The sequence below is a fragment of the Oryza glaberrima genome, chromosome 6 (genome assembly GCF_000147395.1).
Source record: "Oryza glaberrima chromosome 6, OglaRS2, whole genome shotgun sequence".
In the NCBI taxonomy this organism is placed as follows: domain Eukaryota; kingdom Viridiplantae; phylum Streptophyta; class Magnoliopsida; order Poales; family Poaceae; genus Oryza; species Oryza glaberrima.
Window position 1 is genome coordinate 22,942,703 of NC_068331.1, and position 27,272 is coordinate 22,969,974.

General features: G+C 38.6%; 3 protein-coding genes across 3 annotated transcripts; 2 read left to right on the forward strand and 1 right to left on the reverse strand.

The window, feature by feature from the left end:
- Nucleotides 1-6,135: 6,135 nt before the first annotated feature.
- On the forward strand, nucleotides 6,136-9,279 carry LOC127777544 (glucan endo-1,3-beta-glucosidase 14). Its single transcript, XM_052304150.1, has 3 exons — nucleotides 6,136-6,851; nucleotides 7,030-8,069; nucleotides 9,089-9,279. Exons 1-3 carry the CDS (start codon nucleotides 6,674-6,676, stop codon nucleotides 9,170-9,172), a joined length of 1,302 nt encoding a protein of 433 aa, XP_052160110.1. The 5' UTR covers nucleotides 6,136-6,673; the 3' UTR covers nucleotides 9,173-9,279.
- An 8,973-nt stretch (nucleotides 9,280-18,252) lies between these two features.
- LOC127776753 (phosphatidylcholine:diacylglycerol cholinephosphotransferase 1-like) lies at nucleotides 18,253-21,326 on the forward strand. Its single transcript, XM_052303285.1, has 2 exons — nucleotides 18,253-18,853; nucleotides 20,669-21,326. Exons 1-2 carry the CDS (start codon nucleotides 18,413-18,415, stop codon nucleotides 21,149-21,151), a joined length of 924 nt encoding a protein of 307 aa, XP_052159245.1. The 5' UTR covers nucleotides 18,253-18,412; the 3' UTR covers nucleotides 21,152-21,326.
- A 117-nt stretch (nucleotides 21,327-21,443) lies between these two features.
- LOC127776752 (SEC14 cytosolic factor-like) lies at nucleotides 21,444-26,398 on the reverse strand. The gene is made up of 11 exons (XM_052303284.1): nucleotides 26,178-26,398; nucleotides 26,023-26,051; nucleotides 24,373-24,456; nucleotides 24,052-24,105; nucleotides 23,676-23,753; nucleotides 23,088-23,141; nucleotides 22,845-22,904; nucleotides 22,657-22,752; nucleotides 22,436-22,537; nucleotides 22,270-22,350; nucleotides 21,444-22,044 (listed from the first exon to the last, which is right to left on the reverse strand). Exons 1-11 carry the CDS (start codon nucleotides 26,233-26,235, stop codon nucleotides 21,751-21,753), a joined length of 990 nt encoding a protein of 329 aa, XP_052159244.1. The 5' UTR covers nucleotides 26,236-26,398; the 3' UTR covers nucleotides 21,444-21,750.
- Between the last annotated feature and the right edge of the window lie 874 nt (nucleotides 26,399-27,272).

Consider the following 27,272-nt stretch of genomic DNA (forward strand, 5'->3'; position numbering starts at 1 on the left):
CTTTTGAAAAACCCTGCCTTTTCTCGCGTGTTGCGACGTAAGCCAGCACGATCTGATTTGAATACCAAAAAAGCAGCAGGGAGGATGATCTGGTTTGATAAAGGCAGGAGTAGACTCTGACTCATGAAATGAAAGCGACCAGTTTTGCAGAAAGAAATCTCTGCCTGCTTCTGAATCTGATTGGGGCCAAACAATTGCTTGACTGATGCTGCCATGACACGGTGTTGTTCGCCGGCTAAGGCGGCAGGGTTATCCGTTTATTTGGTCTGTTCATGGGGTTTATTTCGTCTGTGCATGGGTTTATAGATTGATCCACTTATGTTCATATTGTCGATAGGTTTATAGATTGATCTAATTGTAATCTTATCGTCAACGGCTATTGGTTTATGAGTTGATCCACTTGTAGCCTTTCCGCCGGTGGCGATGCCGGCGTCGGAGAAGAGAGGGACTAGAGACGAGGAGGGTGGAGACGACGTCGCCGTCGTTGCATTGCTTGTGTCTTGAGGCCTGAAGAAAGGGGAATCTCGTCCGTGCTAGTATTATTGCTATCCCGGCACTGCAGGGTGCTTGTATGGTATGATTGCAGCATCAAATCATCTGATTAACAGTGGGACTGATCATTGATGGTAAGTACCAACGACTAAATTGTTCGGTGTACCTAGGATGTGAAAGCTGGACTAGTAACTAAACTGAGGATACGATAAATTGACATGGTTTGTTACTACTCCCTCCTCGTAATGTAAGACTCATTATCCACATTTATATAGATATTAATGAATCTAGACACATATATATGTTTAGATTTATTAACATCTATACGAATGTGTGCAATGCTAGAATGACTTACATTATGAAACGGAGGAAGTAATAAACAAATAGGTGTACAAAATATTAAGCTTAATGTTTCTTTTTTGCGGGAAAACTACTGAGATTAAGCAGGGGAGGTTTAGGAAATCAATTCCAATACTAGGCGTTGCACTTTTATAAAATTGTACACAACATATAATGTGTTTTTCTTTTAGACTGATAATGTAGACTAAGGGTGAGTTTGAGGGATAGGAGATTGAGAAGATTGGGAAGATACGCAAAACGATGTGAGCCATTAGCACATGATTAATTGAGTATAAACTATTTTAAATTTCAAAAATGGATTAATATGATTTTTAAAGCAACTTTCCTATAGAAATTTTTTTACCAAAAACGCACCATTTAGTAGTTTGGGAAGCATGCGCGCGGACTACGATGTGCTTTCTCACGCTAACTCACTCGAACGAACGCTCCCTAAGATGGCAGAGAAACCTGGATTGAGACAACTTATACAGCTATACTCATTATCCCTTCTATATATCAAGTAAAGTATTTATTTTTCAGCTTTATGCACATTTTTTCTATGTTTCCACCAGAACTTCCACTGCCCCTAACAACGATATTTGAATTGTTTAGGGCTGCTTCGGAACAAAGGAAAAATACATGTTCTTTTTAGAATTAGAATTGAAATCCCATGGAAAAGTTTCCGATACTCCCTTGGAACAGGGGAATTACCATTTGAAATTCCTACAAAATTCCTTTGGAATAGCTTAATTTGGAATAGCTTAATTTATGAAAATTTGGGAGGATTTCTAATGTGATGTTGGACCTCATGGGAAACATTCTTCATATCTCTCTCATATCCTAAATCCTATACTTTTCCTATAAAACATCAAAACAAACACGTTTCAACAATTCCTGCAATTTAGAGGACTCTTGTTGATACCTATGTTTTTTCTATTCATGTGTATTTGGATTTGTGCGTTTCAAAGGTAAACTTAAACTATACAAGAAATGGTTTTGAGGATATCCTCGTTTCTCCCACACTAAAACTATCAAACACAACTCAAACTTTCAAAATTTTAAATGTAGCTATAGTTTTTTAAATTATTTATGTTAGATACACAAAAGGCTAATGGTAGGTTTGTATAGAAAAGTATATTTATGTAATTACAGCGTTAACTGGAATTTATAAATATAAATATGTTATTGCATGAATTAGGATTTAGGCCTACTTTGTAATGAGGGATTCTTTAAGGACCTTTGCTTATAAAAATCATGTAAAATTCATGCATTTCAAAGAATCCTTTGTGGTCAAAGTTGTACTTCAAATAAAGACTATATCAATATAATACTTCAAAACAACGTGATCTAGTGAAGTACTGTGAATAACCCAGGAATAATGAGTTTATTCCCGCTAATATAATGCATCGTTTTCATGTGATGATGACTATATCTTTCACCATAACTTCAGCAGATCCTAGATCCTTGTCTTGGGTGGGTCCCGGATTGACATAAAGGTATGAAATTCTTGTGCACCCCATGCTGATTCCAACGTGATCATGTCTCCGTCGTCTCTGGGCCCTCCGTTTTTTGCAGAAAGCTCCGTGGTACCAGTCAGCCTAAGGTGCAATGGTCGCAGTCAAAGCAACCTGCCAACTAGGGTTTTGCGACTGATCACTGGGGAGGGGAATGTGTGAAAGGGTGGAGAATTTCGTTTTAGCCCTCTAATTATCCCTTTTGTTCCTATTTATTTTTTTAATTTGATGTGCAATGAGAAAAAAAAATCGTGTCTAAGGTCTGTATAGCACAACCTTAGATCGATTTTAGATTTATGTTGGATTCAAAGTTTATAAATTGAATTGCAGTGGTTAAATTTTTGTGTATTCTTTTTAAAAATAGAAACAATCTATACTACTTTAAATGATGTTAGTGGTGGTGTCCGAATCCGTCTCCAACGTCACAAGCTAATGTGTGGGGCCATAAGATCTCCACACATGAATGCTTTTGCTTTGATGTTATATGCCTAATAACTAACTATATTATGTTGCTTATCCGTTGCAATACATGAACCTTTAGCAAGTCATTAAAATATCCATATCCATATCCTAGCTTTAACAAAAAATTCTTAGCTCCAAAGCTATGCCATTCACGAGCGGAAAAATTGATGTGTGTATTATTCACGATATATAAACAGAGCAAACTTCAATGACAAGAATAAGAGGATGGATCAGATGACAATGTATCTCTTTTGACAATTCTTTCTAGATACCACAAGATTTTACTTTTGTTAAATGATATTGTACATGTCTGATTCCTTTTATGGTAACCCGTAGTATTTTTTTTTCTTTTTGATATTGCCATCTTTTAAAGGGTTAAGGAGAATTATCATCTACTGTTGGTGCAACTACGGCAAGTCTAAAAAAGCATGTATGCCATGACACTCGGATGATCCCAATCTTTCAGAGATGCTGCCAATTGCTGTGGATCTTCTTGTGCTTGATTACTCACCCCTGAAAGGCTGAAAGCAAGAGCACCATAGAGGCTAACCTAGTTAAGAAGAAAGCCAAGCGTTTTACCCTAATTAAAGTTGCCTTTTTTCCAACAAAAGAGAGGGATCAAAGCTGATGTGCCCCTACACAACATCCAATTCCCAGTGCCATCGTTTTGGCACTGACTCATCTGCCAGCAGTACAGAGTGAGGAAATGATGATATGCTAACTCAGCATGTATTTTGTGTGTTTTCATCCTTGTGTGTCCTGTCATCAACTTTCATGAGTAGTATGAATGTAATATATACTTCATTGACTTCAGTAGACCCCCTTCTTCGTGAAGCAAGAACAAGAATTGGCTAGCTTGTAGTATAGAACTAGGCGAAAAAGATCTCAAAATTGTATTACAGCATCTTAAGTTCAGAACTTGAGTATGTTTTGTTCTTTAATTTTTATGCTGAATAGCTGAATGCAAGGTTTGTGATCATTATTCGAGGGTATAAATGAATCAATTAAGTATCATATAATTAAAAAATATAGATTTAAAACAATTCTATAAGAAATTTGTATATACAAAGTTTTTTTTTAAAAAAAATACATCGTCTAGAACCTCGGTAAACACGCACATTCATCGCCATTTCATTCCTTGAAAAAGAAAAGGCAGAGAATATTTGTTGGTTTCCTCCTTGTTTGTCTCATTGTGTAGTTTTGTGCCTAAAAGAAAGAAAAAGGAAGTAAAAACCGTTTGCCTTGAGTCTTTCTCAGTCAAGTATTCCCTTTGCAAAGCCACTTGTTAAAGGAGACTTTAGGGGAGTGATGACCACCACTGCCTAAAGCAAACACCTCACCATAGCACAACAACTTTAGCTTACCAATAAGCATATAGTACAAGAGCTAAGGAAACAGGAAAGTTGAGACTACACCATACAAATTGAGCTTTTAAGTGGATCAACACGCCATGGGGTTCATCAAAACCTACTTGAAAAGCCATAAGCGTGTCACTCCTTTGACATAGATACGATTACATGATAAATGTTCTTTTTCCTAAAGTTTAAGCACTAATTGTGGATACTGTTTAATCGCCTTATCACAATAGCATTCATTCTCCGTTATAAAATTGGTTTCACACGCCTATTAAAAGGTCATTATAACCTTGTACATGATGAGCTAATGAACGCATGATACATGGGGCCCACTCATTGGCCGCCTAGTAAGAGGGTGTCTATTCATCCAGCAACCCTGCAAACTATAGTTCCGTACGCATCTCATGAGATTCCTTCAATGAGCCTAAAACATTCTATTTAAGGTGGCATTATTTGTGAGATCATAAACCTTAAGGATGTTCCTTAAATTTCCTAGTGACAAACTTGATAATTTTTACTCATGAAGTTATTCGACTAGCCCCAATAAAGATATTTTCAAAACATATTTTGTGCGTACGTATTTTAGGTCTTATACAAGGCATGAGATCACGTATACATAGATCAGCATGCATATGGCTTGTGGTGATTTAGATGATGCAAATTTTGTACACAACAATTGTGTTTGAAGCTAAGGATTGGGAACCATTTTCCTTCGACATGCAAAACGGAGCATGATTAATTAAGTATTAAATACAAAACTTAAAAATGTATTGATACGATTTTCTAAAGCCACACTATTTAGCACCTGTTTAGAAAGCGTGCACATCTACAACGAGGGAATATAAGTTGAAAAGAGGGAGTAAAAAACACACTTCGATAGTCACCCCAGTTTTACTGAAGCCAAAGTTTCACAGGACCTACTGCACCCAAATTCCAAACATCATCTTCTTTAACCCATAATCCAATAGCATACATACATTTCACTTAAAATTCACACGCTGCTCAGTATAGCGAGTAAGTGTAACATGGATAATAACAACTAAAAATAATAATCAATCTTAAAATATATCAATCCAGTCTCTCGAAGATGCTCAGGCGAATATAAATTATTGGGGTGAGTGTCTGTGTTTCTACTTCCTCTATCCTAAAAGAACCTCAATGAACGATCCTTTGTTCGGATTTGTTATACTAGGTTATTAGGGCACCTCCAACGCTAAGTACGTGCTTAAGGAGGTGCTTAAAAATATGATTAAACTAAGCACTGCACTTAAGAGCCTGATGGTCCAATGCTAGGGAGTTGGACTGACGCCTGAAATAATAGGTTCCATCTGTAGCACCCGTGCAAACACCTCCCAAGTGTCGGCGCCGCACGAAGCAGCGGCTTCCTGCGCTAAGCGTCTCATTGATCCTATGTGGTAATAAAAAAAAAACCCCGGTTTTTCTTATAAGCGCCTCCTTTTAGCTGCGTGCTGGAGGTGTTCTTATGTCACACCTACACTCAGGTTGGGTTATTCGGGGATAGATTGAATACGTTATACCGTGTTTCCCAAAAAAAAAAAGAAAACCTAGACAACAGTATCCCGTTGGAACGGGATACCCTTCTATGAGACAGTACCTGATACCTGTTGTGGTACTAGCTGCATGATACCCGATACCTTTGATACCTAGGACCTGGTACTCGTGATACTTGTGCAAGAGAATAGTTAATATTTTTATCCCGTTGCAACAGGATCCCGTTTTGTAGCTGCCCTCTTTTTTTTTTCCCAAAAAGAACTGCCAAAGGAAAAGGGAATAAAAATCAGAGAAGAAATTGCAACAAAGAGAGGCACGCGTCCTCGGAGGGGGCGATCCGCAAAACCGCCACGGAGAGAGAGAGAGAGAGAGAGAGAAACGAAACGCAAACGCCGCCCTCTTCAACCCCCCGCGACACGCGCACCACCACCCCCCACCCACCTCCGCCGCGTTTCAAAATTCCCAAACCCCCCCCTCCCCTCCCCTTCTCTCCTCCGCTGCGACGGCGGTGAGCGAGCCACCCCCGGAGTCGGCGCGGGCGGCGTGCTCCTCCTCCTCCTCCATCCATCCAAATAGTACCCCCCCCCCCCCAAATCTCCTCTCCGCTAAGCAAACCCCCCTAATCCTTCCTTAATCCCACCCTTCTTGCTTGCTTCGCTGCTGCTGCTTCGCTTGGTTGGTTGGTTATATTTAGTAGTCCGCGAGAAGAGTGGAGTTGTGACTAGGTGTGTGCTTACCACTGGGAGGAGGAGGAGGAGGAGGAGGAGGAGTTGTGGACTATAACGAGCGGGAATCGAGATTCCTTCGTGTTGGTGTTGTTGTTGTTGTTGGTGGTGGTGGTGCGTTGGTTGATTGGTCGGCGGCGGGAGGGATCCGGTTCTTGCGGATTCTTTACCGTTCTTGGTGAATCCGTGGAGAAGGCGGCGGGCCAAGATTGCTCGGAGGTGCTCGGCCGTGGCGGAGCGGTGGTCCGTCTATGGAACTTGCCGCCGCGGCGCCATGCCCCGCCCTGGAACTGAGGCTACCACCACCACCACCACTTCTGGCTGTGAAGCGGATTGTGGTGTCCCTGCTATGAAGGCGACGTTGATGATGATGAGTTGTCGGAGTCGGAGTCGGAGCGGGCGTGCTCACTGGATGCTGCTGCTCTTCTGCCTCCTCGCCTTCCCTTCACATGGTACTGAAATTTTTTTTCCCATCTTTCCATCCAATTCAACTCAATTCTCTTGCCAATTCTCTTTCTTGATCAGTTATTGAGCCTTTCATGCTTTCGATTGCGATGCCTAGAAAAAAAATAATTCCTTGATTTGGTATTAATGATATGAAATTTGATTGTTGGTATTTGTTGTGACAAGGTCCTAGAGCCGTGGAAGCGTTTCCCGGGGGCTATGGGATAAACTACGGGAGAATAGCAAACAACATCCCTTCTCCGGATAAAGTAGTACAACTCCTGAGAGCTTCAAAGATAAGGAATGTCAAGATATACGATTCCGATCACAGCGTTCTTGATGCATTCAAGGGATCTGGGCTCAATCTGGTTATCGCCATCCCCAATGAGCTCGTGAAGGATTTTGCGGCGAATGAGAGCAGGTCGATCGACTGGCTGAATGAGAATGTGCAGCCCTATCTTCCTCAGACACGCATAGTTGGGATCACTGTGGGAAATGAGGTGCTGGGAGGTCAAGATACAAGCTTGGCCGAGCCCCTCGTTCAAGCTGTGAAGAATGTCTATAATGGACTCAAGAAATTTCATTTGCAAGACAAAATTGAGCTATTCACACCACACTCAGAAGCTGTTTTTGCTACTTCCTATCCACCTTCTGCATGTGTTTTCAAGGAAGATGTCATGGTGTATATGAAACCACTGCTGGACTTCTTTCAACAAATTGGCTCACCTTTCTATGTCAACGCATATCCCTTTTTGGCCTACATAAGTGATCCAGAACATATTGACATTAATTACGCTCTCTTCAAGCCCAATCCTGGAATTGTTGACCCAAATACTAGTCTGCATTATGATAACATGTTCGATGCTCAGATAGATGCAGCTTATGCTGCTCTGCAGGCCGCTGGGTATAGAGACATGGAGGTCCGAGTAGCGGAGACTGGCTGGGCTTCTAGTGGAGATCAAACTGAGGCAGGAGCTTCAGTTGAGAATGCAAGGACTTACAATTTCAACCTCCGAAAGAGGCTCTTTCTGAGGAAAGGAACTCCTCTCAAGCCAAAGAGACCAGTCAAAGCATACATCTTTGCGTTGTTTAATGAGAATTCGAAGCCTGGACCTAGCTCGGAGAGGCACTATGGGCTGTTTAATGCTGATGGAAGGATTGCATATGATATTGGTTATGAGGGTCTATTACCTTCATCTGCACCCTCATACTTCTTGTCTCTTAGGGTAAGGACTGCATTTTTAATCTTTTGTTTTGTCTACACCTTTTCTGTATTTTCTTGTTAAATCATTCTTGCCTTGTGTTAAAATGAGGATATGTCTACTCAATTGTTAAAAACGGTCATTTCATACAACATAGAACTATTGAATACTCTGATTTTATTGCATGTTTCCAGGCAACATCATGTCCCAACCATTTTGTTGGGCCTTTAATCATCCAGTGTTATTTTGCAGGAAAACGTATGATAGGTTTTAATCCTAATTTTGGTTTCTTAAATCCTCATCAAAGTATCAAACGAATTTTGGTATTAGAAACTAGAAAGTTGCACAATGGATCATGTTGGTCTAGATTTTTAGATGATACTTCTGTGCTTGACTAATATCCTTGTGTGAGCATTCATTGTGGTTTGTATGCTTTCACTTCTTCCCTATATTTGTTCTTATTTTCGGTTTTTTCAAATAAAATTGCATGGAGTTTCCAGTTCAGAATAATGTTGACAATAATGAGATACCTGTCTGAGTTTATCATTACTTAAATGCTAATACGTCTTCCAGTTGTGATGGGCCAATTAACTCCTTTAATAGATCACTAGGACACACATTATGGATAACCTTTTATAATCCGGATTCTAGGTTAAATTATCAGTAAGATTGTTGTATTAAACTATTGAGAGTGGTGGTGATCTTTAATGTTCATATTCTGAATGCTCTAGCCTTTTCCCCGCCTTTTTTTGAGACCCTTATCGAAGAACTTTTCAAAGATCTTTGGTCTATTTCAATAATCAATTCTGGCTTCATATACTTTACCCTTAAGTAATAATTGGCAATGGGTTGCATTGGAATCACTTTGGTTTTGGACAATTTGTAATAAAATTACCCTGGTAGCGATACAAAACTTCTAATTTGTGTTTTCAACTTATTCCCATGAAATAGTGCTATCTCTTTCTTGCTTATGTTTGGTTTCTGATACCAGAGCATTAGTTACTGCAAAAGGTAATCTGACTTGATGTCATTTCTATCTGCAGAAAATTCAAGCTGGGGGTTGGATTGTACACTATTCGGCTACAGTTATTTTATCTGTTTTCATTTTCTTAGCCTTAGTGACTTGATTACAGAATAGCACATCTGTATTGAACATACAACCGAGGTTAAGTGTTAGAACAATGTGATTGGGAATTTTACAATGAAAGATGAAATAATAGCTCCCTTCGCACCAGTTCTTAACTTCTCTTCATGCCGTGAATTACTTGTGGAAATCTATTACTCTGTTGTTAGGAAAAGCATATTAACTTTTTACCATATATGTGTTTTGTTTTAGCAGTTAAAATGCCATGCCAGGATAGTAACTGTGAAATACAATTATGTACTATATAAACTTCTGAAGATTTAATTTCTAGCCGTAAAGTTTAAGCTCCAGCTTGGCATGTTAGAGGGCTAGAATTATGCTTATTGTTTAACTTATGAAATGCTGTACATACAAACTGTCAGGATGACAGGATCAACATATTGTTGTTGTTTCTTACTGGGTAAGTAGTGTATCTTGGACATATCACACGTTGCACTCAAGGCATCTGCTTCCACAGCTGAAAGCTCTATATGTCACTAAGCTGGAGTGCTGGAGAAATGTGTGCACATCTATCTAGGGTATTCTCACCATAGACCTTGAATGTAGTAGCTACAGAACACCTTGAAATCAACATGTACATATGATATTAATATTGCGATGTCAACTAGAGAAAGTGCATGGCTAAATGTTATCATCCATAATGTAGTTTCATTGCATCTCCTATTTGTTAAGCTGTGCTGATGGATGGATGATTGTAATCCCTTGATGGGATCTGTATAAAGTAAAATGTCCTTGCAACTATATGTGTCTTTCAAAAGCTAATGTATCACCAGTATGGTCATTGGTATACTGAATCATTCTGAGTCCTATTGGATCCACCAGGTAAGCACCGGTTACTATTGCTGAAGCAATCATATCTTGCCAATGTTTTCCAAAAACTTTTACCAGCTCATGTGCTGCAGTGGTCACTCCTTCAATTCCATCCTGTCTTTTTTGTTGCAACCTTTCATCTTTGTGGAAAGGAGTATATATCAGGTAGGAAAAAAAAAGGAGAGGTTGAACTTTCAGGATATCCCAACTTTTCAGATTACATTTTTCTCTCCCCCAATGGAATCTCTGATACTTTCTCTTGCTTGTTAAGTACTCTTATGTAGTAGTATTATGTGTTTACGAGCATAGGATCCCACTGCATTATCATGTGATCTGAGGTGAGGTTAATAGGTTATTAAACCCAAGGATTCCCTTCCTTTTGTGTACCAACCTTTTAACACTGATTGCTACAGTAGTACTCCATGTCTCCATATGCTCTGGACTTGCAGAGTAACTGTGCTAGCAATATTTTACAATTGATATTTGAACTGTTGCAAGAATCAGAGAAAATAAAATTGTGTAAAGGACGTCGGCAAGGCATCCTCTAGTACCATCGGAATTTGGTCCCCAAAAGAACAGGTGGATGTGGCTGAGTCTCTCAATTGTCTATTAGAGAATATTTAATTATTTATTTTGTCCACCTTAGAAATATGTTAGTAATTTGTTTAGGATATTCTAGGAGTACTCCAGTATGAATGAATGAATAACAGATGCTACGTGTGTCAACTGGGAACATGATGTGTGGAGCCACGTACTCCCACCGTCTCAATATCTAGCAATATAAGATGAGGTTGCTACATATTGGGATGGATGGATTAGCTTAATTAGTTGATGGCGTCCACTATGATTATATGATTATAGAGGTACAGGGAAAAAGATAACCAATGGGACAGGGGCAGAGCTAATCCTAAGGAAATAATATGATACTTTAGAACATGGAGGAGTTTAATAGGATTTTTCATAGGAATTAATTTGGTCCTCCTAGAATTCTCACAAAATCCCATCGTGTGTTTGAGAGTAGATTCTAGCTTCTCATATTTTTCCACTCGTATATTTTACACCTTCTATTTCTCTTGTTTCTGCAATACTAGTTATATGTTTGCTTGTCCAGATGCATAGCTAAAAGGACGAAAGAAGAACCGATGTTTCATTGATATGCGGGCCCCATTGCGTTTTCATATAATGGATACAATGAGTAATTAGTAGCATAAAAGAAATATAAAATCCACTTGTACTATATCTATACTATTTTAAATGTTGATAGTGGTGTGGTGGTTTTGTCATCACCACCTCCATCACTAACTTATGGGCACGGGCTCTTGTTATGGGTGTTTGATTTGTAACCTGTATGTCTCTCAAATTCAACTACCTATTCAACATCAGTTTCTTTTGGAGTGAATAATTACTAATCACATTTTTTCATCACCTTGAGGCAATCAAAATACACACGTATATATGATTGAACCACTATAATCGTTGACAAGGCAACGGACTTCTATACTTGCTTCAACAAATCTACTTTGTGAAGTTTTATGCTCAACGACAAAATATATACGTTTTGTTGAGAAATATTAACCCATTTTGTTCAATATTTTTATATACTTTAAGAAAATCCGTTGCAACGCACTAGCATTTGGCTAGTTATAGACAGCCCCTATCGTAATAATTAAGTTGTTTAAGTAGTACAGCAGTTCTACTTGCAGGCCGGGTATTGTTCCAAGACAGATGACTGTATTAGGCCCATAATGTTAATAGTGTGCACCATAATGTTGGTATAGCATGGTCATTAATCATGGGGCCCTGAAAGATATTGACATCTTGTCCCCTAATTCATTTGAGAATCAGAAGGGCAGCCTATATGGGCTGAGGAAGATAAGGGCGGCCTACATGGGCTAGTACTTGTAACATCTGCTCAAAAAATAGGGAAAAAAAACTGAATGTTTGGAGGCAATTGGAGCGTGCAAATTAACCGTGCGGTAAAAATAGGGGTATTTAAACTTTAAATTTTAGTTAAGGCTGACAAAAATCAACGAGCAGACGATGATAGCCTAGCATAACTGTAGCATTGGGTTCACCTACAATAGCAGCTGGACAAAATGTCAAATCATCTTGGAGTAATGAGTGAGATACTTCTACATGTATATTGCACTGAACCAGCACTCCAATAATAGTCCAATGTCCAATTCAGTGTTTTGACGTACTATACCTACGGTGGTGTTTGAATATCCTGAAGATGTAGATTAAGTGTTTCACGTAAAATGATGTTGTAATAACATGTGATTAATTGAGTTTTAATTATTACAAACTTGAAAAATAGATTAATCTGATATTTTAGATTAACTTTCATATAAAAATCTTTCGCATGAAACATACCATTTAGCAGTTTGAAAAACGTGCCACGATTATCCAAAATTTAATCCTCTCTTTACAGAAGAATCGAACGGGCCGTAGAAAACAAAAAAATATAAGTAAGTTTACTTTTTTTTCATCCCAAGCATACTAATAGAAAAAAAATATAATATCCCTACTTTATCAAATTCTAATGCAATTATTTTTTACTTTATCTATTTTTAATATAATTTTTTTTTGCTTTTTATAACATTCGGCACAATGATTATTTTTATTAAAAATAAATTGTTTTGAAACCAATAAAAGAAGCTAAAAGTGAATTTATTACGGAACGGAGGAAGTACCCAAGGACGGGTCGTTGTCAATTTGGCATCAGTTCAGCTGCCGGCCTGCCTCTGCCTATCTACTTCTTCCAACCATTTATCACTTAACTGTGTGCTTATTTATGAGCATGCAAGTGTAGATCTTGATCGATCTACGCTCACTGTTCTTTATTATCCATGAGCACGGCAAGTTGGGTTTTAGATTTTTAGGTGATAGAAATAAAATGATACTGAAAGGTTGTCCCTCATGTGAAATCTATATAAATGAGACTTTGTCTGATTAAATTGTTGTCCATGTTATTTCAGTTATGCATTTGTATAGCTAGGATGGAGGTAGTATCTTAATACTCCCTTACGATCATAAGTAGTAACCCGTTCATCCAAAAATATACTAGTTATCGTTATACTTTATTTTTTTAATTAAGAAGAAGGGTATAATTAAATGAAAAACATTGTCATTAGCTACGATAAGCAAGTGAGTGGAGAAATTAAAATATAAAATGGTTGTGATTGATTGAGATGATAAAGTAGGTGGAGAAGTAGCCATATTTTAGGACTAGTATTAGATGCTATATTTTAGGACGACAGGAATATCTGATATTCAAAATAAATGTCTCTTTGATTCGTCAGACAGAAAAAAGAATAGGAAAAAATGCAATAGTATGTTTCTTAAATCCAAATCCTATAGGAATAAAAACACATAAATGACAATAAAAGTTCTTTAATTGATAGTGTCATAGGAAAGAAAGGAAAGTGCACAAAGAGATCACACCTCTTCGGCTGTGTTAGTTTGTCATGGTTGGGAACACTCCTATCATCCACGGAAACCGGAGCAGTTCATTAATACGTGATTAATTAAGTACTCCCTCCGTCCCACAATATAAGGGATTTTCAATTTTTGCTTGCAACGTTTGACCACTTGTCTTATTCAAAATTTTTTTGCAAATATAAAAACGAAAAGTTATGCTTAAAGTACTGTAGATAATAAAGTAAGTCACAAATAAAATAATTAATAATTTCAAAAAATTTTGAATAAGACGAGTGGTCAAACGTTGCAAGAAAAAACTCAAAATCCCTTATATTATAGGACGGAGGGAGTATTAGCTTACAAAACTTGAGAAATTGATTAATATGATTTTTTTAAACAACTTTCCTATAGAATTTTTTTTTAAAAAAACGCATGGTTTAACCGTTTGAAAAGCGTGCATGCCGAAAACGAAGAAGGTGAGTTGGGAACGGTAAGAAACGAACTCAGTCGCTATTTTTTTTATGAAATGTGAAGCATATAAATGCAATACTATGAGTTTCCTTTCTTACCTATGAATCAAAGGAACATTTAGGAAAAAATACATAGGAATTTGAATTCTATGAAAATCCTTTGCCAATCCTATAAATCAAAGGGTCCCAAGTTTCTTCTGTTAACTTTTAAAATTTTTACCATCAATAACAGTGCTTTGTTTATAAAAAAGATTAAAACATGGCACGTGTATACTTGTCTTAAAAAGTAATACCATGTTATGATAAAAATATATTAGGTTTTATAAACTTATTATATATAAAATTGATGGTCAAAATATTAAAAGTTTGTTTAACTAAATATTTATAACGAGAGGAACTATAAAAAGGGGAAATAAGATTACAAGTTTTATAAATAACCAATGATAAAAACTGTTTTTTTATTTTATCTTAGCATAAAAATCATCCCTCTATTATGAAATATAACAAATTCTAGAATTCCAGATTTGTTCTAGGATATAGCAAACTTTCCTGCCTACTCCATCATCTTAACCAATTACAACCATCTTTTATTTAGTTTGTGCTTTCTCATCTTAATAATTATAATCATATCTCATTCAATTTCACATTTTTTAATCTTCATGAAAAACTCCAAAATTAGAGGGAGGAAGTAGAAAAAATATATTATTATATTATGGACAATACCCTTTGCCAGTGGTCTAGCTAGCATGCTCCATGTCCAAATATTGAAAGAAATGCAGTGGGGTGCTATGCGTAACCTCTATATCCCAAAATAAGTTTATGTTTCAATCATCACACACATATTAATAAAACAAAATATTACAACACCCTCATTTTTTTAAATCCAAGGCAATTATTTCTCTCCTTATCTATTCACAATACATTTTTTTTCACAAACTCTGATGCAATAGTTATTTAAAAATAAACTTATTTTTGGGATAAACATGAGTAGAAAAATAAACTTCTTAGAAGTTGTTATTAGTCAATTAATTAATGTTACTACTCCAGAAGTCCAGATGTTCCAAGTCAATTGGCCAACATGGATCCTTTCCTGGTCAGGCTTGATAGGCCGTGCTATCTGCTCAGACTATCACTACAATCTACAGCTAAGCTCACAAAGTCATCTTAAAAATTCATTCGATTCAAGCGCGCGTTTGCTGACGGAGTCATCATCAGTGATAAACACTCCATCCCCATAAACTTCCTCAAATAAATTTGGATTATATTTGCTGCTTCTTCCCATCGTGAGAGTATTAGTGACCCGAACAATTTGGTTAATCTTCTCACATAATTGCGTGTCAACTACTCAACTGTACCTGATTAATTTCTCCACGAGGACCAAATTGACGTGGCAAGAATTACTGATAAGGTCAGGGATTTACTGCTAGTCTCGATTTTCTTAAGCCTGTGGATTTGTATCAGTAACGGGCGTATATGTTTTTCATGTAATCAGAAAACAACCACTAGGCTTTAGGTAAAATTTTGCACATATTAGCAGGGTTTAATCTTTCGCTTTCGGTATTTGTATCGGAGGGTACCGATATACCGAAATTTCGGAAATTTTAATGCGAAATTATTTGATTTTTGAACAAAAATAGGTCAAATTTAAACAAAATATGCCAAATTCACAAAATAATATTTTTTAAAAAAATTTGACCGAAATATTATCATATCGGAAGGAAGGTTCGATAGGACTGTTCCGGAATTTTAAACCCAGCATATTAGCATCATTGTTCCCTCCCAACTGAAATTTTACAATGACCTTTGCCATCACCCCCAACTGCAACATTTAGATGTTCACCTATGCTATCAAATCAATCAATTAATTAACAGAAGACACCAACTTTTACTTACTAATTAGCTGCCCTGATGATTGCCAATCTTGGGCATGATTTGTGTGTTAGACACCCTTCCTTTGATCGACAGGCGGCAGAAGGCGTGACTGCGTGAGAGACACGCCCCAAGCGTGGCGCCATTTCGTGCTCAAGTGAGTGGAGTGGAGTGCCACAGCCGTTCGGTTTTCCCCCGTTGCGACCAAGCATTTGCTTGGACCATCTGGATATCACGTCGGCGTCGCCCTGATCGACCTCAAACTGAAACAAACCGACCTATCCTACCAGCAGCTGGCCATAATTAGTACTTATTTTACAACCAAGAAGGAACATGGTTATCAAATAATAATCAGAAAAAAAATATATAAATGGAACCTTGGGATTCAAACGACACACTCCTAGCAATTACACTATTAAGCACATCTTAGTCGTGATGTGTAATTTTCACGGACACTTGTAGAGGGTGTTCAACAGAGAAGGTTGGGAACTTCTCTCTCGTACATAAAACGAGTGGCTCATTTGCGCATTATTAATTGAGTATTATCTATAAATTATCTTATAAATAATATGATTTTTAAAGAAACTTTCTTATAGATTTTATTAAAAAAAATAAATATATCATTTAACAATTTGATAAGTGTGCGCATGGAAAACGAGATATTACGAGTTGAAAACATGTAACATAAAACACACCCAAATCATCACAAGTCTCTTTAGTGCATAAAAAAAACATTGAATTTGTTCCCTCAGCTATAGTCTTGTTTGAGATATATGAAAAATTTATGGATTATCTATTTTTTAAAAAAGCTATATGAGGGTATAGGTGAATAAATTAACTAATAAAAAGTTGCTTTAGAAAACTAAAGAAAACTTTTATATACTCTGTTAGTCTCAAATATAACAAAATTTTAGGTATATATGTATCTCGACAAAAGCTAATACTATGTTTTAGGACGAACAGAGTAAAATATTTTCTGAAACATACAGCTGGATTTAGTGCCGTTTAAAAGCTTGAAAAACTGCAAACAAAAAAAAATATCCAAATTTAGAATCAGGCATACTGTAGGGCCGACGGCCAACTGAGCAAGAAAGTGGTAACATTGTGCTGGAAATTTCACCTGGATTTGTACAGCAAAAGTGGGAAACTGCCGGTGTTTGGATGGTCGGCGCGAGATAGTAGCAGAGATGCAATGGGGACACCAGATTTCGCTTGTGCGTGCCAGACCAGCGCACGCGGTACACACTACTGTCCGCGGTGATGGTCAGTGGTCACGACGTCTTCTCCTCGTTCTCCTAACTTTTAATCGACAGGTCATTGATAATGGGATTAGGGAGTTCAATTAGTTACTCCCGGACTAACATAAACCAATTACAGTACCCCCTATGTTCTTAAAAAAATGATATTATAGGATGTATAATATTTTGAAAAGTCAAACTTTGTAGATTTTGATTGACAATTAGTCAGAACTGTAAGCATATTTATTAATTTAGGGGGTGTTTAGATCAGGGGTGTAAAGCTTCGCGCGTGTCACATCGGGTATTATATAAGGCATCGCATGGAGTGTTTGGGTACTAATAAAAAAATAATTACTGAATCCGTTAATAAACTGCGAGATGAATTTATTAAGCCTAATTAATCTATCATTAGTAAGAGTTTACTGTAGCACCACATTATCAAATAATGTAGCAATTAGGTTTAAAAGATTCGTCTCGCAAATTAGTCTCAATCTATGCAATTAGTTATTTTTTAGCCTATATTTAATACTTTATAAAGGTGTTTAAACGTTCCATGTGACAGGGTGTAAAGTTTTCTGATGGGATGTAAACAGGGCATTAGCAACGGATTCATCTTTCAAATATCTTTCGTAAAACGATGGTTATATAGATATTATCTTTAACATCTTTTATTTACCCACCAACCAATCAAACTTTCCTGTTAATAATGAATAATTTGTTTTCCTCATGCTAATTTGAATTTAAATGATTAGACTCTATAAGTTATTTTAGGGCCAAGGTACTGTACTATCTCTATTACAAGATGTTACAACTGAGGATAAGATTTGATCCTCCTAAAACAATGAAGGGAGGAAGTACTTTTATTTGCCAACCTAATAGTTAGCGAAAAAAAAAATGTAATGCAAACCTTATATAATAAAAACTCGAAAACTTCCGTTGGATCAAAAATTTAAATTTTTGATATTCGTCCACGTCATCATGAGTAAAATTATTACTTATAAGTAAATCTGTGAGTAAATATTTTACTTACAATAACACGGACAAATTTTATACATCTTTTTTATTTTTTTTATTTAGCTGTAGTTTTCAGACTTTTTACATGAATAGTTTCCATCACATATTCTTTTTCCCCGTTAACCCTAGCAGATGACCGCCTTCCGTACAACATTAACTCCACCGCCGCCTCCTTTCTTTCCTCTCCTTTCCTACCCTTGAGATCTCCGCCGCGTCCCCACCACCCAAAAAAATTCACTTATAAAACCAAACAAAAAACCCGCCAAAATCACCAGAAAAAAAAAAAAATCCCCCGCATCACCCGCCCCGCCAAGCCGCGCGCCACCACCGACCGCCCCCCGCGTCCACCGGCGCCACCTCCACCTGCTCGCTGCGCGCCCAGCCACTCGCCCACCCCCGCCCATGCCGCCGCCGCCGCCGCCCAGCCTCACGGCCAACACCGCATCCTCCATGGGCAACGCCGAGGCCGTCGTGGTGCTGCCCGCGAACGGCGGCGCGCGGCGGCGCGCCGACAAGGTCGTCCACCCGGCGCCGATGCCGGACAGAGCAGCTGGTGGCGCGATGGAGAGGAAAGGCGGCGGCGTCGGCGGCGGCGGCGAGGTGGGTGGGTGGAGGAGGCCGGAGTGGTGCTCGGCGGCGGGGGTGGCGGGGGTCCTGCGGCGGCACCCGGCGGCGGCGGCGTTCGGGTGCGGGCTGCTGCTGTTCATGGCCGTGGAGTACACCATCCCCATGGTGCCGCCCGCCGCGCCGCCGATCGACCTCGGCTTCGCCGCCACCGCCGCGCTCCACGCCGGGATCGCCGCCCGCCCATGGCTCAACTCGCTCCTCGCCGCGCTCAACACGGTGAGTACCAATCCAGATTCAATGAACCTGCTGCTCCTCTGCACATTGCAGTAAATTTTCTTTTCTTTTCTTTTATTTCTTTTTTTTTGTTTTTCACTTGGATCTGTCCTTGCCAGCACTAATAGCTGTCATTACGCGCAATGCCGTAAAGCTACGGTCAATTTGACACGCCAAACTTTAGACAGTACCAATGGTTTATTAAGCCGATTAATTAGGCCGGTTAGAAATAGATTATTATTTGATCAGGTTAAGTATAGTGAGTAATCTGCACAGTTATACATACAGATTAATCATTTTGATACAAAACTTAGCACAAATAGATTAAAACAAGGATGTAAGCAAATGTAGGTTTTGAGGAAAAACATAATTTTAAAGGAGCTGAAGAAAAAACCTACCATAATAATCAGGTGAAGGAGCTGAAAAAAAATACAGGGGCTAATCAGTTAGTTGGGTGATACTGTTTGGCAAGCTGTATTTAATGAGGCCCTTGAAATTATGCAGTACTTGTGCTAAAGTCGGTTTCTAGCCAAACTTTGCTACACTTATTAGTTTGCATTTTGTGTGGCATACGATGCTTGGATTGGTTGGCTATGGCAAAGTTTGTCGTCCAACCAAAAATTTTGTCTCTAGCAGTATGGTTTCAGAAAACACAAACTAGGCAAATGTGACTAGTAGTAATATTTACAGTTAACATAATTATTCTGTCATGTAGAAAGGTACATTAGCTAGGTTTGTCATACATTTACCTGGCCCAAGCAGGATACTGGTTTGTACCAACAAACTCCAAAGCATCATGCATTCTTCTATTCAGTAGAGGTTCCTTCAAAACGCGAGAGTTTTATATGATTTTCATAGGGTACACTTGAGTTCCTCCAAAATTCCCGTGAAATTCCTCAAATCCGAATAGACCTTAAAAGAATTTTGCTAGGTTAATTACCACCTTATTAGAAACTGCCAATCCTTGAGAAGAAATCAAAGCTGGCTATGCACCGTTCTCGTCATATCCGTAGTTCTTGTACTCCACAAGTTTTTAGGACCAGTTAGGCACGTAGCAGGACGAAGCTGGTGGACAGCGACGAGCACACGCGAAACTGATGGCGCCGCTGCACCAACGCCACCAAAATCCACACACCAGCACAACCCCAGCCTTTTCCCAGAAGAAAAACCCAATCTTTGTGAAGGAGAAAAGAACAATCTTTGACGAAAATCACAATGTTTTCCCAGAAGAAAAACCAAGTCTTTGTAGGAGAAAAGAAACAATCTTTGATGAAAACCACAATCTTTTCCCAGGAGAAGAACACAATCTTTGAAGGAAAAAAGAAACAATCTTTGATGAAAACCACAATCTTTTCCCAGAAGAAAAACCCAATCTTTGAATGAAGAAGAAACAGTCTGATGAAAATCTCAAACTTTTCCCAGAAGAAAAAGGCAAATCTGGTAGGGGAAAAACCAATCGTTGGAGAAAAGCCCAATGTTTTTGCGATAAAGGCTTCCAATGGCTGCATCACGCGTTCACGATATCCATGGATTTCGTGATAAGATTCTGCATCTCTCTAGCTGGCAACCTGGTCCCCTTGGCCACGACTGGTAGTAGCAGCAGAATCTGGGATGAATGTGACGTGACGTGACCTAACCTGGGTGTGTTTAGTTCACGCCAAAATTAGAAGTTTGGTTGAAATTGAAATGATGTGATGGAAAAGTTGAAAGTTTATATGTATAAGAAAATTTTTATATGATAGAAAAGTTGGAAATTTGAAGAAAAAGTTTGGAACTAAACAATGCCGCCAATGTCTGCATGCATGCGATGCGATGCAGGTGTTCGTGGCGATGCAGGCGGCGTATATCCTGTGGGCGATCCTCGGCGAGGGCCGGCCGCGCGCCGCCGTGGCGGCGATGATGATGTTCACCTGCCGCGGCGCGCTCGGCTGCGCCACGCAGCTGCCGCTGCCGGCCGAGTTCCTGGGCTCCGGCATGGACTTCCCCGTCGGCAACGTCTCCTTCTTCCTCTTCTTCTCCGGCCACGTCGCCGGCGCGGTGATCGCCGCCGAGGACATGCGCCGCGCGGGGCGCCGCGGCATGGCGCGCCTCTACGACGCGCTCAACCTGCTCCAGGGCGTCAGGCTGCTCGCCTGCAGGGGCCACTACACCATCGACCTCGCCGTCGGCGTCGGCGCCGGCCTCCTCTTCGACATGCTCGCCGGCAGGTACCTGGACGGCAAGAACGCCGTCGACGGCGGCGCCGCCGTGGCGCCGGGGAGCCGGTGCTGCAGCTGCCACAAGGCTCTCTTGTCACAGTAGCTTTGCATTTTAGGCCCAGCCATTAATGGCCAATGCAGTTGGTTGGGCATCAAACCATGTCATTTTTTTGATGTAATCGAGATTAAATGCTACCTACTGATGTGTAATTGTACAAACACTATTCATTCCATCTGACCTTAAAAATATATAAATACCACAAGTTTCTAGCAGAGAACCAGACAAAATCATATGAGAATTTAGGTGACAGATTGATAGTGAACTGGTAATGTATCGTTTGTTACCGACTCAGTACTACATTTTCTCTGAAGATGATTTCAGAATTCAGATATGATTTCCCTGGTATCAGATAAGATTAGCATACATATATAGAGATATTGGATAGTGCATTGCAAGTTTACAGGTGATTATGTCTATGACTATTTCAACTGGTATACCGTGACCAAGTTCTTTCCTCAGTTTGCATCATGGACAACTGCAGGAATGTGCTATTGTAAATCTGTAACACCTATAGCCCAGGAAAACAACAGGGGTGGCCATGCCAACACAGCGACACAGAAAAGAATCGTCAGAAGCAAACCACCAAGGGTGTTGTAGGTAAGCTATGGATGGGCAGCTGATCATCTTCAACGACCACCTGTTCATTCTTTGTGTTCGCCATTGACAGAACCGTTCTGCTCGCCGAGCTTATGGAACTCGGCTTCGATGACCTCGACGATCTTGGCATCCTCAGGATCTTGGTCAGGGATATTCACATGCAGGGAGCCCTGCTTGATGAGCTCCTGGTTCAATGCCTGCTCCTCAATGTAGTGGTAGAGCTCTTGGTGGAAAGGATGATCGAGAGAGAAGCAATTGTTGACGTCGTTCGACGAATTTTTAGATGATCCTGAGCCTTCCCGCTGACAGAAATGGGGAAGGGAGGAGTGGTCCATAATCTGCGTAGTTTTGACAGAAATGCGTGCGTTGATCATCATAGTATTGCGAATGCAAAAGAATAAAATGATAGGAATATTCTGATCAAGTTCCATGGAACAAAAGGTTCTCCTAAGTGAGTGACTTTTAAATAGGAATGCGATAATATAATGCCCAGCAATGAATTACCAGAGTAAACATAACTATAGCAATTTGAAAAGAATATTAGTAATTGCAAGCAATCTTACCTTTAGAAGCTCATCTCTCCCACAACCATGCAAAACGTGAACCTTCTTCCGTGTCCTCTCTTGCAAGAGAGGCTTCACAACCTAGTAGCGAAACCAAATGAACTGTTTTATGTTTCAAAATAAAGAACTAATGAAAAACTAGGGAAAATAATATTAGGCACTGTACCTTCCAACATGCCGAGAATATATATGGAGCATTAACTATATAATAGGTCTCTGCCTTTTCAGGGTAATTCAGATCGTCAACAGTAGATATTGCAGTCAAAATCTGTCATCCATCAATGGTATCTAATCACTAGCAGCACAAATAATGGATAATTGTTCATGATATGCAGATCTTATACAGAAATTAAACATTTGAATATGCCACGTCCATGTATGCAGTACCTTCATTTGGTTGAGTGCTGACAATTTCAATCCAGTCATATCTAGAACCTTTATACAGGTGCTAATAGGCCGCCCAAACTTCTTTGATGCCATAGGCTAGATGGAACATAAGAAAGCAAATATACGTGTGAAGAAAACTCATATAAACAATCTATTAATTGAGCAAGAAATATTAGTAGTGCACTCACCAAAACAATACGGTCACGGTACTCATTGATTTGAATATGAGATTGCACATAGTAATGAACCTGTAAATGAACGCGTGATCATTAATAATGTACTTAGAGAGAAAGGTATGAGGTGCGATCTACTTATCAATTCACTAGAAAGACATTTCAAGGATGAAATCTGACAAGCTATAGGAACTCATAAGAAGTCTGTATTTCATTAACTACAGGGCAGAAAGCAATAAGAAGTATATGAGCAATTACCGAAGCTTTGTCATATGTACTCTGTCCAACACCAATGGCAAATACTGGGATGCCCTGGAAAAATAAAAGGACCGACGGGAAGTATTAAAAACTTGAAATGGTTGGTACATGTGTTATCTACTTTACATAGATACCATCCACTAATCACTAATACATCCTACTCCTACAGTAGGCAACACCTTACTTCCATAAACATCTTCCTAGTGAAGAGTTTCAAAATAGCAATGTCAAGTCATATGATATCATTCTCCTGAATAATTCGAATCAAGTAAAGTTCAAAACTGGTCAAGGCCACATATCCTTTTTCAGTGTAACAAAGATATATATATATATATATATATATACCTTATTTTATCCATCAGAAATGTATTGTTCAAGAATATGGAGTATCAGAACTTCAAAAGCCAATGTAAAAAAAAACTATTACACACATAAAAGCAAAGGAATAGCTGCATCCGATTAAATCTATAAACAAAATTGCAGGTTAATCAACACATCCTAATTCAACAGCAGATCCTACATATATGAAAAGTGTAGTATTAATAAGGGAACAAATTGAAAACAATAACTAGCTTAAGATATCTGTACCTCCTTTGAGTATCCTGATAATCCAACAAGCTGTGTCTCACGTATTGATCTATATAAATCTACAGGAATTATAGGTTTCTGCAATTGTTCAAGAGATCAAGATGATCAAAAATAACAAAACATAAACTATACAAAGTTACCAAAAAACCAAACTCTGTCCCCAAGAATATATTTACACTACACAGTTTTTTGGGAATACGCGAGGGGCGCATCTTTGTATTAAGAAGGAATAAAAGTATTTACAGAGTGGGCCGAAAAATCAAAAACACGAAGGGGACAAGATACAGGAGGGGGAAGGTCGCCACATTCGTTGGGAGATTAGGCTTTACACTACACAGTCAATAACCAAGCTTGTTCTAGTAGAAGGATTGCTCACCTCCAGTATACTATCAATTTCATTTTGTATCCTCCAATTCAAGGAATCCACAAGCTAGCAAAAACAAAATATCTTTAAGTAATGAAGCAATCCAAGAATCATTTTTTGTTCATCATTCATCAAATGGGAAACAAGTAAACAACTACTACCTCCGTTTCAGGTTATAAGACTTTCTAGCATTACCCACATTCATATAGATGTTAATGAATCTAGGCACACATATATATCTAGATTCATTAACATATATATGAATGTTGGCAATGCTAGAAAGTCTTATAATATGAAACGGAGGAAGTACAATTTAAACAAGTAAAATATTACCATATCACAAGCCTTTGAAACATGCCACTCTCTAGCTTTTAGGAAGCGCACTAGTGTGTCTGTTGGATAGCCCTGGTGCACATTCTGAAAAAGGAATGATATACTTGAGAGTTGAGAACTACGAGGCAATCTTCTTAGGCAGCACATGATACTTTACAATCTCTAATAGTAACAAATAATTTTGATATCTAAAATGGCTGAAATGTACCAAAAATGATTTGTGGTAGCCAAGTAGGATCAGATACTAGTTTGACCATAGCAACACTCTGTTTCAGCTTTCAAAAATAGCTGAATTAGTTCTAGGTATATGCTTATCTTGAGTTGCTTTTTATTCCTTTATCCATCATAGAATCTGAGCCCTTAGAATCAGGTTTTATTATTTAAAGAAGGAATCAATACCTTTATCATACAAAACTTTCAAAAATAGATAATATGCAATAAAGATCATCTAGAAGCTCTCCATTCCAAAAATAATGGAAGGAATGCACAGAAATTTGTTATTTAGATGACCGACAAATATATTCTCTAAAAGCAATTAAAACAGACAGAAAAAAAAGGAATATCCACCGGAGTTGAATCATTTGGCCTCTTAATACTGTAGCATTCAAGTAAAAAATGCTTGTTCATTTTCCAATACTTTGCCCAACACTACCATAACAGTGACACAACAATTCTGATGCGAGTAGCACCCCATTTTGATTGCCACTACACTAGCCATTGGTTCTCTTTTCTTTTCTTTTTTTTCCTTTTTTTTTTTGCGAGGACACTAGTAGTCTCACACTAGCCATGGGATTCTGCTCCAAACAAGCAGGCATGTCCTACTCAGCACCCAGTGCATGTCCATAAACCTTACTTCTAAAGAGCATCACATTAACCAAAAACACATAAAGCAGTCTACAAGTGGGATGTGTATCGGCGTGTGCTTTCAACTTGAGTCTGCAGTTTTCCAGTGCATCATATTAACAAAACCAAGAGCAAAAGGACGATGAAATGATGCCAAAGAACTTGGAAGAGCTACAAGAAGAATGCGTAACGGCCGAAGCCCAAGGAAAAAGGTACAAATGAACACTATATTATTACCAACAAACCTCTCAATTCCCCCAATGAGAGCAAGCTAAAAAATATATCAGGGTGCTCAAGTGCCAAGAACCACTCTTGTCCACTAGCTGATTTGGTGGACTTTTACAGAACAATCCCTTGGGACCATCCGTTGTGGAAAGCAACACAAAACACGCGTTGCTCGGCCCAATTGTAAAACCACTAAAAATTACCCTAAAAAAAGTCCCAAATATGTGGCCTAAAGAAGAGAACAGCAGAACACCTTTCATCCTAACAACCTTAGCTCCAACTTTCCCAACCTTCAATGTTGTTCATAGATCCATTATTGTTCCCCAGACGCAAAATTCTCCTAGTACTGATTACGATCGAGACATCATCCAAGCTTACTGTAAGTTTATAATTTATAAATCATAAAAAATGGAGAAAACTTGGTACATCTAAAACAAATTCAGTTTCTGCAAACTATCGAAATGAACTAAGCAATGGCCTGAATCTCTCTGATCAAACTGTACAGCATAAAAAAAGATCAGACCTGACACGAAAGCCATGAATCAACAAGCTAAAGATCACACCAAAAGACCCAATACATACCTGGAACGTCTGCTTCAGCGGCTCCTCGACTGCAAGAACCCAAGCACACATTGATTACCACCAACGAAACGCATACGAAAAATCCACCAATTCCAATTTTCCTTTTTTTCTAAAAAAAGAAGGAACTGCAAAGCCAGGCGGCGGCGGTGGCGCACCTTGGTCCAGGAGGCGAGTGAGCTCCTCGACGGCGGCGTCGCAGGCGGCGGCCCCCATTGCCGGCGGCGCGCGATCCGTGGCGAGTCGCACCGGGGGGAGGATTTGGCGGGCTCGGCGTGGATTTTGGGAGAGGAGAGGAGAGAGGGAGAGAGTGAGATTGTCTCCTCCGACTCCTGAGTCGTCCCGAGTTCTTGGTCGCTCAGCTCAGCTGGTGACTCACTTGGGGTCATTCGGCTGCAAAGCCTTAGTGCCCTATATATATTGGATTTTTTAAAAAAAAAATTAAGAGTGATTTTTTTAAAACAAACTTATATTTTAAGGTAAAGTCGCAGAAAACCAAATGTATTATGACGTGTGACATGTAACCACAGGTTTTGTGGTCTCGATGTTTCATAAACTCCACCTTTATGAATGATAAATTTCAGGATATCTTAACCGAATCTTTGAAAGTAATATCAATGTTAATCAAGAACTTAATTATTGAGATTTTCATATACACTTTATGTTTTTTTTAATTTTAAGTAAATTTGCACTCAAAATACATATGGATAGGGTTTCGTCAGACTATAAAAACCATAATATCTGAGATTATGTGTTACATGTCATAATACCTATGGTTTTCTATAACTTTATCCTTTTTTAACCACCTCAACAAATTTCTAATATAAAGTTATAATATATTTTTAAGGGAAACAGTCTATTTTTGCACGTGCACAACTTATCCATATGAATGAACACATGTATTTCCTACCCTTTTATACCTCCGAGAAACTGTATTTTTTACTGGCATCTTGGCATAACAACTTATATGGATTTGCCATGCTGTAATAATATTATAGCTTTTGAACTATTTAAAAGTTACAAAATAGTTCTCTTTTTTTAAAAAAAAAAAGTGTTTCGTTGGGTCCCGGATATTTGTTAGTTGTTACTCACATGAGCCTAAATTATGTTATGCATTTTATTTTAGCAACAAAAATGGTTACATCGTAGTGAAATTAGTAAGAGTTTTTCAGTATATATATACATTAAGATTGATACGGTTTTAATGTGAACGGATTCTTTCGATGTAATCATTTACTCAAACTTTGCATGAA

Bases quoted from the DNA above. Each gene is read 5' to 3' on its own strand.
- LOC127777544 (XM_052304150.1), top strand. From the start codon at position 6,674: ATGCCCCGCCCTGGAACTGAGGCTACCACCACCACCACCACTTCTGGC. The intron at 6,852-7,029 runs GTACTGAAATTT...TGTTGTGACAAG, and splicing joins CCTCGCCTTCCCTTCACATG to GTCCTAGAGCCGTGGAAGCG. The intron at 8,070-9,088 runs GTAAGGACTGCA...TTCTATCTGCAG, and splicing joins CATACTTCTTGTCTCTTAGG to AAAATTCAAGCTGGGGGTTG.
- LOC127776753 (XM_052303285.1), top strand. From the start codon at position 18,413: ATGCCGCCGCCGCCGCCGCCCAGCCTCACGGCCAACACCGCATCCTCC. The intron at 18,854-20,668 runs GTGAGTACCAAT...GATGCGATGCAG, and splicing joins TCCTCGCCGCGCTCAACACG to GTGTTCGTGGCGATGCAGGC.
- LOC127776752 (XM_052303284.1), bottom strand. From the start codon at position 26,235: ATGGGGGCCGCCGCCTGCGACGCCGCCGTCGAGGAGCTCACTCGCCTC. The intron at 23,142-23,675 runs GTACAGATATCT...TTATTTTTCCAG, and splicing joins TATCAGGATACTCAAAGGAG to GGCATCCCAGTATTTGCCAT. The intron at 22,538-22,656 runs GTACTGCATACA...GATGGATGACAG, and splicing joins CAGCACTCAACCAAATGAAG to ATTTTGACTGCAATATCTAC.